Source organism: Hippopotamus amphibius, chromosome 8 (genome assembly GCF_030028045.1).
Source record: "Hippopotamus amphibius kiboko isolate mHipAmp2 chromosome 8, mHipAmp2.hap2, whole genome shotgun sequence".
Classification (NCBI taxonomy): domain Eukaryota; kingdom Metazoa; phylum Chordata; class Mammalia; order Artiodactyla; family Hippopotamidae; genus Hippopotamus; species Hippopotamus amphibius.
The window spans coordinates 17686057-17705437 of record NC_080193.1 but is presented as its reverse complement, the minus strand read 5'-3'; the positions used below and the strand labels follow the sequence as shown (position 1 = coordinate 17705437).

At 42.9% G+C, this 19381-nt stretch overlaps 1 protein-coding gene across 10 annotated transcripts in view; it reads left to right on the top strand.

The window, feature by feature from the left end:
* ACAD10 (acyl-CoA dehydrogenase family member 10) overlaps positions 1-19381 on the top strand; it is a 106928-nt gene that overhangs the window by 881 nt on the left and 86666 nt on the right. For 7 of the 10 annotated variants that reach the window (XR_009054986.1, XR_009054985.1, XM_057743868.1 and 4 more), the window contains exons 2-7: positions 3797-3996; positions 9505-9653; positions 11019-11213; positions 14748-14906; positions 15634-15793; positions 17036-17177. Coding sequence is in view for 8 of the 10 variants with exons in the window: in XM_057743868.1 (XP_057599851.1) it covers positions 3797-3996; positions 9505-9653; positions 11019-11213; positions 14748-14906; positions 15634-15793; positions 17036-17177 (1005 nt within the window). In the remaining 2 variants the exon portion in view is untranslated. Of the gene's footprint in view, positions 1-1408; positions 1584-3094; positions 3225-3796; positions 3997-9504; positions 9654-11018; positions 11214-14747; positions 14907-15633; positions 15794-17035; positions 17178-19381 lie in introns of all 10 variants that reach the window. The other 3 variants (XM_057743871.1, XM_057743872.1, XM_057743870.1) reach the window with 3 other exon arrangements.

Below are 19381 nucleotides of genomic sequence, written 5' to 3'. Positions count from 1 at the left end.
TGGCCTCTTTTTGTCGTGTTTGATCTCTCGATCTAGCTCTAGGCAGGGTGGCTTTGTGTCAGCCACGCTTTACAGATAGGTACTCTGCAACTCAGAGGTGAATCCGCTTTTTCAGGGCCTATGGGGAGTAGGGACTGGTGGGATGGTGGGGATACACTGTTGAGTACATGAACACCCAGTTCTTGTTCTTATGGAGCTAACATTGGTCCCTAGTTATGTGATCTTCAGCCAGGTTTTTAATAAAATTGGGATAATATCCTTATACAGCTGTGAGGATGAAATGAGTAGTCTATTTACATCAGTTTTTCCGAGAGTCAGCATTCTTTCCAGTAGCTCAGACTGCCTTTAGCATGAAGACATGGAGAGCCACAATCAATATATATATGGCACATATGTGACAGAATGCTGTTCTTTATGCTACCGTGACAAGTAAGGTGTGTCACAGGACAACCTGAACATGTGTAGGTGTGTGGGCTACAGATGCATATAACATGACCACGTAATATTTATAGCTTGTGGCTGCACCCAGGAATTAGTTTCAGTATACACTGTTTATATCAGAGTTTCTCAACCTCTGCACTATTAACATTGTTGGGCTCAATAATTCTTTGGGGTGTGTGTATGTCCTATGCTTTATAGGATATGTAGCAGCATTGCTGGTCTGACCCACTAGGTACCAGTAGCACCTCCCAAGTGGTGATTACCAAAAATGTCTCCAGACATTACCAAATGTCTCCTTGGGGCCAAATTCGCCCCAATGACAGTCGTTGATTTTTGTGAAACTGTATGTGCCATATGCATCTACTATATGTGTATAATATATGAGACCTCATGTGAACTTTTTAATAGTATGTTAGGCTGGTAGATAACATTTAATGGTGTACCAGGTATTAACTTGAGTGCTTTACATACTTTATCTCATGTAGTGGTAACAGCAACATGAGATAAGTACTGTAATTGTTCCCATTTTATGGAGAAGGAACCTGAGGCTCAGAGAGAGTTATCTCACACTTAGTAAGTGGCAGAGCTAGACTTCGAAACCAGGCAATGTGATTCCAGAGCCAACACTCAGTCTCTACTAAACCATCTCTTTAATATGTGGCAACATACACTATGTGTGCGTATTTATGAAAGCATAATTTAGGTAGCAAATCTACATTATCATACTGATCTCATTCTGAGAGGCAGAGAGAAGACAAATATTCTTTACGGTGGAGAAAGAAGATGCCAGTTCCAGAGAACTAGAATTATTTGCTAGAGAAGGGCAAATTGGACTTGTTACAGTGCTTTGTAGCTGCCAGCCACTTTGCCTGTCCCTGTGTCCCCCCATTTTCTGATTCATCTGGTTTATTCAACCTTCCAACTCATTTGTTTTTTCTTTCTTTCTTTTTATTTTTTTATTTTTTAGTCACACCATGCTGCTTGCAGGATCTCAGTTCCCCAGTCAGGGATAGAACCCGGGTCACGTCAGTGAAAGCTGGGAATCGTAACCATTAGGCCACCAGGGAACTCCCCCAACTCATGTTTCTATTGAGCACCTGCTATGTGTCTAGACACTATGCCAAGTTCCAGGGAATGGACATGTATGAAAATGAAATAAGATAGGCCTTTCCTTAAGGAGCTTATAAGTAGAGGAGCAGATAGAGTTGAGAACAGGAACTGTGATGGGGTCAGTGCCCTAGTGAAGGTATGGAGAAGAAGCAATGAGAGTGAAAAAAAAAATAGCAGTATCAGAGTCTTCCAGGAAAAGAAAGACTAGCCTCTCTAGAGGAGGTAAAGCTGGGGCTGTGATGTAAAAAACTGTGTAAATTTACCAGCAGATAAAGCAGGCAAAGACATTCCAGTCAGTGGGTACGTACAACAGAGGTACCAGGAGGTATGAGAAATCACAGTATTTTCCTGCTCTGAAGAGAGCACTGGGAAGTGGCTAGAACAGAACTGTCATCTCTACTTAGAAGGAAGAAGCAAGCTATTCGTGACAGCAGTGCCTACTCATCTGTTAGCAGGAGTGTGAGGAGGACAGTGTCCTCAATGAGGATGAAAGTCAGCCCTACAGGTTCAGAGACAGTTTTCATCTCTGTTAAGCCCTCACACAGAATGTGTTAGCACTTTTAGGAGCCTAGAAATCCATTTCTCCTTCCACCAGTAACTTTGGCCTTGGCGTAGGAACATAAGTAAAACCCCAAATGCAAGTTAATCTCTACATTTTTGATTTCAGCATTCATGCCCCAACCCAGCAAATTTCCAATTACCTAAGAAACACATTACATCATCTTGAACATTTGCTTCTTAAGAATCCATTCTTTAGATTCTTACATACTTTATTTAGTTCTATGGTGGCACTGAAGTAACTCCCATGAACTTGTAGGCTGTCTTACCAACCAGTTTTGCTCAAACTTGCTTCTTAGTAAGCTTTTAAACCATAGATATTACATAAGAAGCTTATTCAAAGAATTTTTTTTTTTTTTTTTGGCCGCACCATGGGGCTTGTGGGATCTTAGTTCCACACCATGGGGCTTGTGGGATCTTAGTTCCCCGACCAGGGGTTGAACCCGTGCCCTTGACAGTGAAAGCTTGGTGTCCTAACCACTAGACCACCAGGGGATTCGCTAGAAGTTTACTCAAAAATTTTCCTGTGGGACTAATGCAAATAGAATTTGGTTTAATGATTTTTTTCCCCCAGATTTTTATTTCAGACCTACAGAAAAATTGAAATAATAGTACAATGATCTCTCATATACCCTTCATCATGTAGCCTTCACCTAGATTGACTACTTGTTAACATTTTGCCACATTTATGTTTATACATGTTTATATATCTATATACACATGTGCCTGTTGTATGTTTTTTTTCCCTGAACTTTTTGGAAGTCAGTTTAGAAAAGAGGCAGTGGAGAACAACCAAGGAGGATGTTGCCCTGCCCTGTAGGAGGGATGATGTTGTGATGGCATCGTGAGTGCTGGGAGGAGGTGGGCACAGGGCATCCTGGGAGGGTACAGGAGAGCCTGCTCATCCATCTCTTCTGGTAGTCACAAGAGATTTCACGAAGGAAGTGACAGGTAAACTACAACCTGAAGGACAATTTGCAATTAGCCAGGTAATGCATGGAAGGAAGCATTCAGGCCAAGGAAACACCATACCCGAAGGCCTGGCAGTAGGAGAAGGGCATCACGTATTTGAGGAAGCTGCCATGGACCTGAGTGTCCTGATCACCCAGGTTAAGGTGAGATATGAGGGAAAGCTGCTGCAGAAGGGGCAGAGGCAGATCTCAGAGGGCCTTTTCAGGCAGGTTAAGAAACTGAGACTTTATCTTGAGGACAATGGGGAGGCACTGGAGCTTTTCAATGGGGTTAGGATATCATCAGATTTGCAGTTGTGAATGATAACTGGTTGAAGAGTGAAGAAAGAATGAGGAGGTTTGAGGAGAGGCGGGGGACCAGTTAGGAGGCTGTTGCAAAGGTCCATGGTTGAGCTCACGTGGTGAGAGTGGAGAGAGGTAGGTGGAGAGCTTTGGGAGGAAGGATGGGCCGCGCAGAACATCTGGAGTGGAGGTGGGTGGCTGGAGGACTGAGGGAAGTCGGGGTGAAGCCAGTTTTCTAGGTTGGGCAGCTGGCAGAACAGTGGACCCTTTCCTTTTTGAGGGGTCCGGGAGGGCAGAGATACTGAGCTCAGTTCTGGTTGTGTCTGAAGCGCTGGTTGGAGGTCAGAGGAGATGTGCAGGTGGCACCTGAGTGCTAGGGTGGAGGTCTGCTTGGAGGCAGTGCCGGCAAACTGTGTCCTGTGCCTTCTCCGCAGCCTTGGCCCCAACATGTGCCTAAGGCGGCTTATGCAGTCCTCCCAGCTCCAGCAGGCCTGGAGGGTGGCCTTCCTGAAACATGTCCAGGGCAGGCACCAGGGAGCCCAGCGATGGACACATCCTGGAGGCAGCACCTACAGAGCGGTGATTTTTGACATGGGTGGAGTTCTCATTCCTTCTCCAGGGAGAGTGGCCGCAGGTGAGTTCTTCATTCTATTTCACCTTTGGAGACTGGGGTGTGTGGGGGTGGGGGAAAGGAGGGTGGTGAGGGGAGATGACCGTATGTCCCAGTGGGTACTATTCTTGCTCTTGAATCAAATTCCAAGCGACAGTTAGTGGCTGAGCATCCTGGGCAAATTATTGAATTGCTCTGAGTCTTAATTTCCTCATCATTAAATTAGAAGTTAAGACTACCTACCTCTTTGGGGTTGGGAGAGGGTTAAATGAGATTATTCGTGGAGAGCACTTGATTAGCAGAGTGAGTGCTTGGCTCATGGGAAAGTCTCAGTAAGCGATGAGCTGCCATTGTTATTGTTGTTCATGTTATTGGTAGAATTCAACCACCTTTCCGTGAGAACTTCTTCTGAGTCCTGAAATCCCGTTTTGTTTTGTTTTTTGACTGCACTGCATGGCATGCAGGATCTTAGTTCCCGCGACCAGGTATTGAATCCAAGACCCCTGCTGTGGAAGCACGGAGTCTTAACCACTGGACTGCCAGAGAAGTCCCTAAAATCCCCCGTTTTGATCACAACCTTTCCTCTTTCACCAGCCTCCCTCTAAACCTGCTTTGGACCTACAAGATCAAACTACTAGTCTCTGATCATTTTTTTTATCCACCCGGGCCCCCCGCCCCCTATTAGAACACTGACTGAAGAAGACAGAAGTTTATTTTTGGTATGTGGTCTGGGCTAGTATGTTGCTGTGTGATAACAGGGCTTTGGGCTCTTTCTATTGTGTTGTTCTGTTTTGAGTATTGTTCTTTTCAGTCTTACCTCATGGGTCTCTGCTGGCTGCTTCACCCCTGCCATCACATTGTCATTCCAGCCAGCAGGAAGGGAAAAGGACCAAACAGCTTTCCCTTTCCTTTTGACCTATATTGGTGGCTGATTGGGCAGTTTTCTATGCTAAATCAACCCAAGTTCAGGTTTTCTGTGACCCTGGTTGAAAAACTACCCGGCTATGCAAACTAGCAAGGTGAGCCTTTTTTTTTTTCTTTGAATAGTTCTAACTGCAGTTGAGCTCTCAGTCTCTCTGTTCCTCCAGTCATATTCCTCTTGCATTTACCACAGGGCTGTTCCACACTCCCCAGTCATCATACTCCCCCACCCCAATTCTTCATACTTGGCAGACAACTGAATCTCCTCTTTTACAGAGAACATAAAGATCACTAGGCAGGAATTTTCTTGACTTCCTCCAGAATATCTTGAGAAGCTATTTGCTTCTTTCCACTCCTACTGCCTCTACCCAAGTTTAGATCCCTATCTTCTACCTTTGAAATCATATCATCTACCAACCTCCTCTCTGTGACTCTGGCCCTTTGGGGTTTTGGCACCACCCTCCACACAGCCCCCAGAATTATTCTAAAACACATATCTTACCCCTTCACTCTCCTGCTTCAAATCCTTGAATGCCTGCACTTTGTCCCTTAGATTAAGTTGGGAAGCTTTCGCCTGGTATTCAGGGCATCTCACAATTATCCCATATAGCCTTGTGCCACACCATTTCCCACGTGTGCCCACATTTCAACTCCAAAGACCACTTGATGTTCTCTAAACACATTTGCATCTCTTTGCCTTCGCAAGTTCTGTTCCCCCTGCTGGCAGCTACCCTTCCCTGCCTTCTATGCATCTTCAAATCCTACCCATACTTTTAACAACAAGTTAAATTGTATGGTATTCAGCATGGTGCCTGGAATCTTTTGAGCCCTCAGTAAATCTGGTGGTGGTGGTTATTATTGACTTCTCTTCTGTCAAGACTCCTCTGACCTCCTCCCCTAGCAGAATGTCCCTGGCTAGCAGCTTTCCAGGTCAACTTAACCTTTTACAAGGAGTGTTTTAGTTGGCAGTAGGCTGTGTTCCTGTCTCCTTTGTGGGACAGTTAGAACCCAGGACCCCAGGTCTGGGATGCAATCATTTCACCTTTCCAGTGGATGAATGAAGGAAGTAATAATACCTTCTACTTTCTCTTTGTTTTTTTCTTGACTGAAACTCCTAATGTTATTTATTTAAAGTGCCCATATTCAGGGTCATTTCATAAGTAAATACTAGAATTAAGATCGCCTCAAATATCATACTTAATATTTTTTTACACTTAAGCCAGAGGTCAGTCAACTACAGCCTGTAGACCAAATCTGGCCTGTTGTATGGTTCTGTATAGCTTCCCAGCCAAGAATGGTTTTTATGTTTTGAAATAGTTGAAAAATATCAAAACAAGAATATTATTTTCTGGCATGTGGAAATTATACAAAATTCCAATTTCAGTCTCCATAAAAATGAAGTTTTTTTGGAACACAGCCATGTCTATTCATTTACATAGTGTCCATGTGTGGCCCTTTTCAGAAAGTTTGTCAGGCTCTGATTTAAGCTACTTATTTACTATAAAATCAGTATACACGTGACAGAAAATTCAGAGTACGGCCCAAACACTTTAGCAAAGTATTCAGGGAGTGTAATATGATCAGGCTGCTTAATTTTTGTCAGTGTGATAGATGAAAAACCTATTTCTTTTGTTTCTGTCCCTCTATATGTTATTTTAATATTCAGGTTGAGTTTTGGGGGGTGGGGTATATTAAGCAGTCATTCTGGTTTCCCTTTCTGTGAATTGCTCATTTTTGTTGTTGATTTGCAAAAATAAACTTTTGTCTGTTGTATCACATGCAAATCTTTTTCTATTCTGGTGCTTGTCTTTTATTTTATTGATAATGTTTTTGCCATACAAAAGTTTTCCTTTTTGATGTCACAAAAATCATCTGTGGTTTTATGTCTTAAGTTTTATGAGTCTTGACTAAGAAAGTCTCTTCAAATAAAGATGTTCTGTATTGTTTTCTAAGTTTTATTAGAGTTTTATATTTCTGATTCGGGTATTTAATCTGTTGGGAATTTATTGTTGTGATGGTATGAAAAAGGGACTTAATCAAATGTTTTCCACATAGAAACCCAGTTATGCCATCTCATTTATTGAATAGTCAGTGCTAGAAGTGTATAAAATGCAAAGAGCAATTTCCTGCTTCCCCCTCCACTACTTCTCAGTCATTTTCAGCCTTCATTGGTTATCATTGTGAAAAGTTTATCTTTCAAAAATTTCATCTATATATTTGAGAATGTGTGTGTGTATAAAACGTGTATACCCAGATTGAATCATACTCTACAAACTGTTCTGTTTCCTTTTTCTTTTTTGACTCAGTAGAATATCTTCATAACTTTTCCACATCAATGGGCATAGTTCAGGGATTAGCAGACTCTTTTGGTCAAGGGCTAGACAGGCTTTCAGAGCCATAAGGTCTCTGTCACAACTATTCAGCTCTACTACTGGAGCCAGCAACAGCCATAGACAATAGTAAATAAGTAGGTGTGGTTGTGTTCCAATAAAATTTTATTTACAAAAACAGATGGGAGACAGATTTGGCCCCTAGACCATAATTTGCTGACCCTTGGCCTAGTTTATACATTTTAACATCTATGTGGTATTCCATCATATGGATGTACCATGGTTGATTTAACAAGCCCTTTATTAACATAGATGTAAGTTTCTAGTTTTAATTGTGAGCAGTTCTGCACAACAGCCAGGTATATAATCTTTGCTTACTTTTATAAATATACCTGTGGGAGAAATTCCTGGAAGCAGAATTACTACATCAAATGTAAATGTGCATTTAAAGTGTTGCACTCCATAGATGCTGTATTTGTTTACACCCCCATCAACAGCATGAGAGTTCCCCTTTCCTTGCATGCTTGCCAACTCTAAGACCCTAAAAAATGCTCTAACTTTAGATCTAAAATTAAAGAGGTATTATTATTTGGATTGAGATTTGTTTGTTCTTTTTGGCCACACTGCAAGGCTTGCTGGATCTTAGTTCCCTGACCAGGGATCAAACCTGGGGCCCTCGGCAGTGAGAGCACAGAGTCCTAACCACTGGGCTGCAGGGAATTACCTGGATTGACTTTTATAAAAAGTCCTGCATACTGAATTGGTCACATTAGTGATTTCTGAAGAATGGGATTGCTTTGTCATTTTACTTTCTTTTTTATACCTTTCCATATTGTCTGAAACATTTTCAGTGCACAGGCACCACTTTATCAAACAAAATGTATAAAGTATATTATGTCTTAGATATAATTATGAATGCTATATATATTTTTGCCCCATAGCAGGTACATTATACAAAGAAACATCCTTGTTCAAGAAAAAGCAACTGCTGTACAAATGTTCCCAGTATACACAGTATACTAATCCACCCACTGCCTTAGCTCTCTGTGAACAGACTTTTTCTTCCTTCTTCCACAAAGACAGCACCCCCAAGTGAATGTTTCACTCTACCAGCTACACTGCCCTGAAGGATTACTACAGTTTACAAAACGAAGGGCTTGTTTTGGAGTGCTGACAGAATCTGCTTTATTCTCTCATGCACTTCCTTACCATGTGCCAGGACTGTGTGAGTGACCTAATATATGCGAACCGGCTAGTGAGAGACCAGGGAAGGAAATCCATAATGCAGTGTCCAGAGTCATCTCAAGGTGGTGGACTGGACCTGATGCTGGGCAGCAGTGTCCCCTCAGTCACACAGATTATTACGGCTATTCCCTTGGAGGTCCAAGCTGAGAATTCCATTTCCTGAGTTTCTCTGAATTCCCAGTAGAACTCACCTGGCACTACAGTGATGCCACAGGAATTTGTGTGCAATTCCCCTGCTCTGCCAAGACCAGCTCGGCAAGGCAACTCGGGGCGAGTGACGGCTGCCGCAAGCTTAAAGAAACAGACACAGATTTAAGAGAAAGATGGGATCGGGGGACTCAGGACCTCTAGGATCAAAAGCCCCGCTGCTTCATCCCACGTTGTTTTTATTGAGCTCTTGGCATTCCAGAAGCAAGATAGCATAAGGTTCTCACACTCCCAGTTTCGTCCCACAGTCAAGGTTTTACTTTGAAATAACCAAACAAAGGCCTCATATAATTGGGGGCAGTGATGTTTTGCAAGAGCAGCAGCAGGAGGGCAGCTGCTATTAGCCAGGTCTCTGTTTGCCTCCTGGGTCCCAATCTGAGCTGGGCGTGGGAAGCAAAGCAGCCATGGGGGCAGGAGACCTCTCTCAGAAGGAGTAAGGGTCTGTGCCCCACCCCTGTTGGCCCCTCTGCGACTGTGCCTGTCTTAGGTTGTTCCTCCCCTGAGGAATCTTACCAGTTTCTGGGTAACCAGCCATCCTCCGGGGCCAAACAGGGTGATATGAGGTGTGCAAGTGAGGAAGGGGCTGCACCCCCAGAGAGGGTCAATATTCTGTTTCCACGGTAGCCTATGCTCCCATGGCCTCCACGCCCAGCACCGTTAGTTCCTCTGCTGCTCAAGCAGGACATCCTGCATCCAGTTGCTCAGCCCACATACTTTAATTACTTTTAGTAACAGTTTCAAGGTTTCAGAAAGGCTTCTGAATGTTTTCCCACACTGCTCTTTGTCCATATATTACTATTTCACTTACCATATGTTTTACTTCCGGTAGAATGGGAGCTACAGAATCATATCCCTTCCGGAACTATAGTGAAGGCCTTGATCTCAGGTGGCGAAAATGGGCCCTGGATGAAATTTATGAGAGCAGAGATAACAAGAGAAGATTTCTTACAAGAATTTGGGAGACTTTGCTCTGAAATTGTGAGTGATAAACACACTTGAATTTCCATATTCTTTTTGCCTAGAATAGTGGATGCAACACTCACCCATTAAGTTTGTTAAACTAAAAAGAAAGAAGGGAAAACCTAATGATCCGTTAAAAGATTTTAAGCTATTTCTTCCATCCCCAGCCCTCAATTTTAACTGCTTGAATACAAAAGTAAAAATTTTATGTACTAAGCCCCTCCATCAGTTATTGTTCATCTGAAACTGGAGTTGTTGCATAACGGCTTTGATCAGAAGGCTGTTTAGTGCAGTAATAACATTGAGCCTTTCTCTGGACATTGTTCTAAGCTCTTTATTCAATATATTAACTCACATAACCTTCACAATAACCCTGCTAAAATATAACTTAAAATATAGTAAGTTCTGTGAGTGGATAGTGGTTTTGGTTGCACAACAATGAATGTACTTAATGTCACTCAAAGTGGTTAAAATAGTAAATTTGATGTTAAGTGTTTTTATCACAATTTTAAATAAATATTTAAATAAATGTATATTTAAATACATAAATATAAATATATATAGAAAACATTATGCTAAGTGATAGAAGCCAGTCCAAAAAGATCACATATTGTATGATTCCACTTATATGAAATGTCCACAACAGGTAAATCTACAGAAACAGAAAGTAGAGCTGTCATTATCTAGGACTGGGAGTATTGGGGGTGGGGGGATGGTAAATGGGTACTGACTGCTAATGGGTATGGGGTTTCATTTTTAGGGTGATGAAAATTTTACAGTTTAAATGGGTCAGTTGTGTGCTATGTGAATTGTATTTCAATACAGCTGCTGTAAAATATGTGTGTGTATAAAATATCACACCTGCCCTTGCAGATTTTGAAAGATAAGAGTTTTCAAAACGCTCACAGATTGAATTTAAAAACACAAAAATTGATCAGAAATTGACGTTCAGTTCACAATGGTGAAGCCGAGACAATGCAGAATCATCAGATGTCTTCTGAATCTCCAGTAGAACCCAATAAAAATTAAATTATATCTGCTTAATTCACTTTTAGAGTTTACTGTATCCACTTAGGGTCTTCTGCATCTTTTTAACATTGACAATGAGTGAGTGAAATAAGGAACTCGTTTAACTGGAATATTGATGTAAATAGCTCCATTCCCTAACCACTGTAACTAATTCTAAGCCACTTTTTACAACCTTCTATGCAGAGTTCTGCACAAGGGCTGAGGGAGAGAATTCCTTTAGGCAGCAAGCCGAAGGCCCAGGGTCTTATACCAGGTAGTGGTAGGAAGCCAGGAAGGTGTGTTTTTCTGTGTTGGTGAGAAGCTGCTCTCACTCTTAATGATGGCTGGTTCTCTTCCCCGCTCCCCGATTCTCAGTCGAAGACCTCCGTGCCCGTGGACTCCTTTTTCTCTCTGCTGACCAGTGAGCGAGTGGTGAAGCAGTTCCCAGTGATGACCGAGGCCATAACTCAGATTCGGGCTAAAGGCCTTCAGACTGCAGTCTTGAGCAATAATTTTTATCTTCCCAATGGGAAGAGCTTTTTGCCGCTGGACCAGAAGCAGTTTGATGTGGTAAGCTCGCAGTGATCCAGAATGATCCAAATCACGTCTCTGTCCTGGCTTCAGGATGCAGCAGGAACGCTGCTTCTCAGCAGGTCTTGAGTGAGCGGGTTTTCTCTTCACACACTTGCCTCAGTTAGGATTAGACATAACAGGTGGGAAAGAGGACTTGTGAAATATCACTGAGCTCTTAGCAAGGCCAGTCATTTATGGGCTTTGCTAACTGGTTGAAACCTCAGCTTTACAGACTCCCTTTCATTCTGGAGTTGAACCTTAGTCATCAGATACCACCTGCACTTTCATCAGCCCTCACCTCTTAACGGGCCCTTTGACCTTTTCTCTTCAAAGACCAGCCCCGTTGCCCTGTATTTCTATGGCATTAATCCTTAGACCAGCGCTGGGCAAACAAACTTACTGCAGTAAAGCAACTGTCCAGTATGGTTGCTACTAGTCACATATGGCTATTAAACACTTGAAATGTGGCTAGTGGCCCTGAGGAACTGAATTCTATTTCATTTCAACTTAAGTGTAAATAATCACATATGGCTAGTGGCTACTGTATGGGATAGCGCACGAAGTAACTGAGAAGATTCTGAGTCAGGAGATGGTCTTCTGTGCCAGGAGGTTACTTCTGTGACAGACTCCCCATTTCCCTAAGAGAAAGCATATCATTATCCTGGGACAGATATGAATTATTGATAGATGACTTGCTTAAACTTCATTTGGTTGGAAAACACATTCTTACTGAGCAGTGACTGCTGGGCACTGGCTGGGCGTGAAGGGATACTGTGTTCAATGTGACAGACACAAGCCCTCCCTCTGGAACATGCATTCACCGTATTTCAGGTGATCAGTCGCTACATGTGGCTAGTGACTGCTGTGTCGGACAGGACAGTATAGCATTTCCATCATTGTAGAGAGTTCTGCTGAATAGTGCTATTTATAGAACATAAAATCTAGTCAGATTGACAGGCAGACAATTCAGAGCACAAATATGGGAAATTAACCACCCAGCCTAATGCTCTTTTCACCTGCCACCTCCTCATTCCTCCTTGTCCGAAACCTGTCAGAGATAGAGTTCTCTTCCCTCTGCACACCTGCCTGGCTCCTTACCCACAAATCGTTGGTTTCCTTGGTCGTCCACAGCACAGCCCTCCTCTGAGCACCCTCCCCTTCGGGTGCTCAGGGACCTCAGCCAGATTTGCATCCTGTCTCCGCAGCTTGCTGTGAGCAGTAGCTTTGATTCCCTGAACCTCTGTTTCCTCACCTGTAGTTCAGGAGTAGGAATTTTCTTTGTTGAGGGCAGCTGTGTGGATCCCAGAGTATAATGCATGCAAAGTACTTTACAGAGTGCCTGGCAGATAGGTAAGCATTCAATACATTGTGATTATTTTCAGAGATTCCTTCCCTCCAGTGTGAGTATGGGGATAATATCTTCGTCTGGACAAAATCAGTTGGCCAGGCTCACATTGGGGCCTTCAGCTATTTAAGGACTTGTGAGCTTCTTTAAAACAATGGACTTGTTTTTTTCCGACTTCACAGGCTCTCTGGAGTGTGCTTTCCAGCAGCGTTTCTGATCCATTTTCATACTCTAGGTCTGCAGGAGCCATGGAGTTTTGAAAATCTGTTTCTTCAAGAGCAAGGGTTTACATTTTTGTTCTTTAAAGCTATAAGGAAAAATATTTATTTTCGTAGAAGTAAAGCTAATATAACCATTTCTGTGATCCCTGTCATCTCTGGAGGCTGTTCCTGAACTTTTCAACAGTGTTATAGAAATCTGTTTTTGCTGAGGTGTATGTGGCTTTTAAATTTTGTTCATCTACTTTTTAATTTTTAAAAATTTAAAAAATTTTTTATTTTATTTTTTAAAATTTATTTATTTGGTCGTGCTGGGTCTTAGTTGTGGTAGGTGGGCTCCTTAGTTGTGGCATGTGAACTCTTAGTTGCGGCATGCATATTGGATCTAGTTCCTGACCAGGGATCGAACCCGGGAACCCCTGCACTGGGAGCGCGGAGTCTTAACCACTGGAGCACAAAGGAAGTCCCCTTACTTTGTTTTTTAAGTAAAAACTATTGCATTATTTTTTTTCTTGTAAAAGAACGCATGACATAAGATTTACCGTCCTAGCCATTTTTAACTCTACAGGATAGCAGTGTTAGGTATATTCACATTGTTATGAAACATATCCCCAGAAATTTTTCATCTTGCAAAACAGAACACAAGGAAAAGGCCAGGAATCTCATCCAATTTAAATCTCAGGAATTTTTTCACTTCCCCAAATGTAATCACCTATGAGAGGAGGTGTCTGCTTGTCACACTTGGCCCTGATCCCCAGGGTTTGCTCCCCCCGCTCCTCTTGTCTCAGCTGGTACAGCTGTGCTGCTTTCCTGTCGCATGGTGCCTTTATTGGTGTCTGAAACACCTGGCTTCTCCTCTACCCACTGCTGACATTTTCTTTTGAAGGAGCTTCTTTGTCTTTTTTCAGCTCATTCAGGGCCTTAGGAGACCTGGAAGAGTAAGTAGAGAGGTCCAGTGTATTCAGGACATTTATCTACCTGAAAGAGCAGATCTCCTTCAACCTTGAACAATGGGAATTTGGAGGAGAGGGAGGGGCCCTGAGGTTTGTCCTTGGCCTTGGAGAGCAAGGGTCAATTCAGAAGCAAGTGAGGGATTTAGTTGTATTCTTAGGGCAGACCAGAGGGTACTGGTCCCAGGCCTCTATGGATGCTTTAGGCCTACTCACAGGAGATTGAGCCCTGGGGAGATAGTGTCAGAGGACTTCGGGGGTTGCTGGATCAGAGGTATCCTGACACTGAGACAGTTGTTTCAGGGTTCTCCTGAGCCCTCAAGCAGCCCCCCACCAGTTCTGGATCAGATACAGGTTGAAGCAAGACTGTCAGGATAAAAGAGGCCCTGTGCATGAAAGGAACCATGTCTTTGCCACTGATGGTCTCTTTGGTGTCAACCCACCTGTGGGATTTATGTGTCTAGGCTGAGTACAGCTGTTTGTTTTCTAACTTCTGAAATATGGACATTAAAGTCATGTTTCTTTGATAACAGTAAAGTGCCTTTTTTTCTGAAAAAATGGTGGAATACTTTTCCTAAAACTGAAATGTGCAGCTTTTCTGATGTTCTCTGCAGCCAAATACATAACGTTAGCAAAATGCTTTGTCATTCTGGAACACATTCAAGTTTCATTAAGTTTCCCAGCTACCGTTAAGATAGGTAAGATGGCTATTGGTGTTCCCAGTTTCCTGCTAATGAACCTGAACCCCATCATGGCTTTACTGTTTGCACAATGTCACTCACTGTGTCTGAACCAGAACTTTAGATTTCTGAGTCTTCCCTCAGGTTTAAACGCAGTGTTTCCAAATCACTCTTCTTAAGAAAGCAACATCATTTTATATCATGATACTCGTAAGCTACTTGTTATAACAAATCTCCACTGTCTTCCTTCTGCTCTTCTTTTCAAAAAGATATACCAGGGTGTACGTGGGAACACCACTTTTAGGGACATTCATCTCTCCTACCTGTCCCTCCCTCAGGTCGTGGAATCCTGCCTGGAAGGTGTCTGCAAGCCAGACCCCAGGATATACAAGCTGTGCTTGGAGCGGCTCGGCCGGCAGCCTTCTGAGTCCATCTTTCTTGATGATCTTGGACCGAATCTGAAAGCAGCTGCCAGCCTTGGTATTCACACCATTAAGGTAATGGTCACTATGTTTTAAACCCCTGTCGTGCCCCAGGCAGTAGTGTAAGCATTTCTAGGCGGTCCTCTTACACTCATAGTTGGGGTTGCGTTTAGTGGTTTTCCCCCATGCTGCCACAGTTTTTTATTTTTATTTATTTTATTAATTATGAGGTCTAGGTGGCTAGCCGCTTGTATTTTCAATAGGAAGTAAGAAGGCAGTTTTAGAAAAGAGTTACACAGGGAGGTGAATGGCAGGCTTAAGACATTTTGGGTGACAGTCCTACTGGCCTGGTGATGCTGTTCTGGGTGGGGACCCAGCAGCTACCAGCCACACAGGCCACCCCAGTGTTTTGAAGCATGAGAAGCCACGTTGTTGGGGTGGGGGGAGGGGTCTCCATCCAGCTTTCTATGTTTGGGTTTTCATTATTAGCTGACGGGCCTGTAGGGACAGAGTGGATGTTACAGCACAATATTCTGCCCTCCTGGCACGAGGGAGTATTGTGGACTTTTAACAAGCACTCTGCCCAGCAGATAAGGCAGTTTAATGTGGTTAGGAATTAAATGGGAGGAGGAATCTCATTCTGAGGATTTCTCATGAGCTGATTATCCTGGCTCCAAAGTCCTTGCTCAGAGAACTGGCTTTTTGGATATTTCCCTCTAAAAAAGTACCCTCTGAGAGAACCGGCAGGAGGAGAGGACAGGGTTGACTGGAGGTCCATGTTCAGTATTCTCTTTGAAACCAGGTTCATGACCCAGAGACTGCAGTAAAGGAATTGGAAACTCTTTTGGGTTTTCCATTGAGAACGGCTGTTCCAAACACTCGCCCTGTGAGAAAGACGATGGAAATTCCCAGAGACTCCTTGGAGAAGTACCTCAAAGACTTACTGGGGACCCAAGCCACAGGTAGTTAAGTTTCTGCATTTTGGTAAAGGCTAGGCTTTCAGTCTGGCTCTATGTTCGATCCTTAGTGGAATATGCCAGAGACAGAGGTGCCATGTGGTGAAGAAAACAGCCAGGGGGCCCAGTGAGCCCAATGGACCCGAGTGCTGCTCGGTTTTGCTTGGGAAAAGCACTGACCTCCTTTTTTAATGGACCCCCAAAGTGTACTTGGCCCTAGTTCCACATGAGAGTGTGGTGTGGCCGCAATCGCCTGCAAAGGGCTGTCCCGGAGGAGAGGAACTTGCAGTGTGTGCCCAGGGGTGTTTGAGTGTTTCTAATATTTTTGAGATGACAGCCTGTTTTGTGAAGGTGACTTAAAAGTTGTATGAATTTAAAATGTGACAAGTTGTCCCCATCTCTTCAAAGGTCCCTCTCTCCTTCTTCACATTCCACCCTCAGAAAAATGGGTGCCTCATGACCTTTTTTTTCCCCAATTTATTTTTATTAAAGTTATAGTTGCATGAACTTTTGAAGAAATTTCTATCCGGTGATAAAGTTTGATCCTTGAAAGTACTCTTTTTATGCAGCTTCACATGAGGAATTTTTCTAGTGATGGGATTGTTCTTACAGCAAAGCTGAGGGACCCTTTCTGATCAGACCAGCTAACTCAGGCAAACGACCATTTCCTGCAAATCTGTGTGTAGAGTTCATCTCATTGTGAAGACTATGGTTAATTAAGCTGTTTCTGCAAGAGAGCCTCAGAGTTGAGCCTGCTGGGGCAGGAAATTGCATCTCCTGAAAGCAGCTTTGGCTTGAGCTGCAGGCCTCTGCATAGCTCCCTTCAGCTGTCACGTCAGCGTCAGGTGTGGTGTGGCTGAGTATGGAGTGAGGGACACACAAGGGCACTTTTCATCCTTGGCTTAAAGCATGTCATTTAGCAAGATGGGTTGCCATGACTGTGCTGTGTTTTACAAACAGAACTAAAAAGCTTTTCTTTATGGAGCAGGCGTTGGCAAGAAGAACAACATTGGACACCTGCACAAAGTGAAAATTACTGTGATATAAATTGAGTAGCCTTTGCTACATGATAATGTGACATCAGGATCTGAGCCAGTTACATCTGGTATTCAGGGAGGAGATGCTTTCCTTACAGTGCATTCCAAATCAGGATGCTCCGCATCCATATGCAGTACTCATTAGAAAGAATGTCTGCCCACATCTGTCCTCCAGAGCTGGTTTGAGTTTTCCTTGCTTTCAAACTTGCAGGCCCATTGGAACTCCTTCAGTTTGATCATGGACAGTCAAATCCCACCTACTACATCAAGCTGGCTAACCAACAGCTGGTTCTGAGGAAGAAACCGCCAGGGACACTCCTTCCATCCGTGCACGCAGTAGAGAGGGAGTTCAGGTAAATTCTCAGAGCTGGGGCGTGCTTGCTGGCTCCAGCCTCCACAGCCCAGACCTTGAGCTGACAAGTCAGCACTCCATCAAAGTGCCTCGAGACATTTAAAATTACAAGTATAACTCCAATATTATTTCAGATAAGAACATGTCACCTAATTGTATTCAGGAGCTTGTTTTGTCTTTCCTCTACCTAAACCTCTAGAATACTAGACTTATTTTGGGCCTCTATTAAACAGGGCCATAGCCCAAAGAGGCATGGCCATGAGTTAATAGTTATTGAAACCTGGGGTTCCTTGTATCAATCTCTCTACCTTTATTATGTTTGATATTTTTCTTAATAAAATGTTTAAAACAATAAATGTATTACAACCCACCCCAAATAAAATCTTTTGCTTTGCAAATAGGAAAATTTAAACAGTAAGTTGAAAAAAACTAGCTCCAAACTCTTGGGCAGTGAGTGGCAATGCGATGACTGGGCTCCAGAGTGGGGCTTCCTCTCCTGGAAGACTTCCTCTTCCTCCTCCTTCTTCCAGCCTATCATGTTCTGCAGAAGGAAAGTTGCAGAGACTAGTAAGGAAAATGTGATTTCGGCTCCTGGCCTCTTCTTTCTCGCCATTTACTGTCTCTCCTCTGACTCTTCGGTTCCTTGAATCTGACTTCTCTAAATGTTACAGGGACTGATGACTGACATTTATGAAGCCTTCAGGGTTCATTTATGAAGTCTACAGGAGATAACCTGCAGCTGTTTGTGTGTGCCCATGTGATAGTGAGTGTGTGCTTACAGAAAAGAGAGCCTGAAATGTAAAACTGCTGTCTCTATGCATCCTGCTGTGAACTCTCTCCAACTTCCCAGAACACTGAGGAATTCTGGAGTGTTAGAAGGACATCCAAAAATCCAAGAATGCACAGAATTTCCATTTTAGTAAAGGAATAAAATGTGCATTTGAAGATGAAACGTGTATGGTGTCTGCTTATAAAATGCCAAATCAAATTTGGAAAACTGTTTGGGAAAACATTATAACATAATTTATAAAAACCTCAGAGTAGTCGTAGTTTTATACCTAATAATTCCAGTAGAGGATCTCTGTTTTAAAAATAGTTATAAATAGGGAAAAAAGCTTTATGCATTAATACACTCACTACAGTGTTGTTTATAACAGAAAAATTGGAACAACCTAAAGGCACAATAATTGACAAATGATTATACAAACCACGGTATTTCTACCTGTTGGAACAATAACAATAATAGTAATAGCTAACATTTACTGAGTGTTTAGTATGTGTCAGGCACTAAATAAATGCTTTGAACGTACTGTTAATTTAAACCATTCTCACAACAAGTCCCTGATGTCCTATTATGGTCCCCATTTTATAGATGAGAAAAGTGAAGCTTAAAGAAGTTAAGCAACGTGTCTAGTGACACACATCTAGTATGTGAGTGATGGAGTCTGGCTTCACACCCAGGGGTGGTAGGATTCCATAGCCCAGTCTTTTTTTGTTTGTTTGTTTGTTTGTTTTTTGGGCACACAGGCTTAGTTGCTCCGTGGCATGTGGGATCTTCCTGGAGCAGGGATTGAACCCGTGTCCCCTGCATTGGCAGGCGGATTCCCAACCGCTGCGCCACCTAGGAAGCCCTTATAGCCCAGTCTTAATGGTTATGCTATTATTGCAGTCAGTAAAAGGATGCCTATAATAAAATGAAATGTGTATGATAAAATTTTTTTCCTTTTCAGTTGCCCCACGTGCCTTGCAGGATCTTAGTTCTCCAACCAGGGCCTGAACCCAGCTTATGGCAGTGAAAGAGCTGAGTCCTAACCACTGGACCACTAGGGAACTCCCCCTGCAAAATGTGTGGGATAAAATTTTAATGTAGCAAAACAGATACAAACTATATATGTCTTAACTACGTTTTTGGTAAAGACTTATGCATTGAGATAAAAATATTGGAAAGGAACACACCAAAATGTTTCCCCAGGTCATGTTTGGGTAGTTTGTCAGTACAAATTGTAAGTAACAGAAACCCACCTAGCCTGACTTTAGTATTCAAAAAAAAAGGAAAGGAGGAGAAGTGGTAAAATGTATTGGCTTCACTGTCTAAATCTTTCAGGTATGGCTGGATCCAGGGGCCCAAATAATCTCACCAGCACCCATTCATTCTCTCTCTCCATCTCTCAACACTTCTTTCCTTGATAACCCCAGGGAACACTC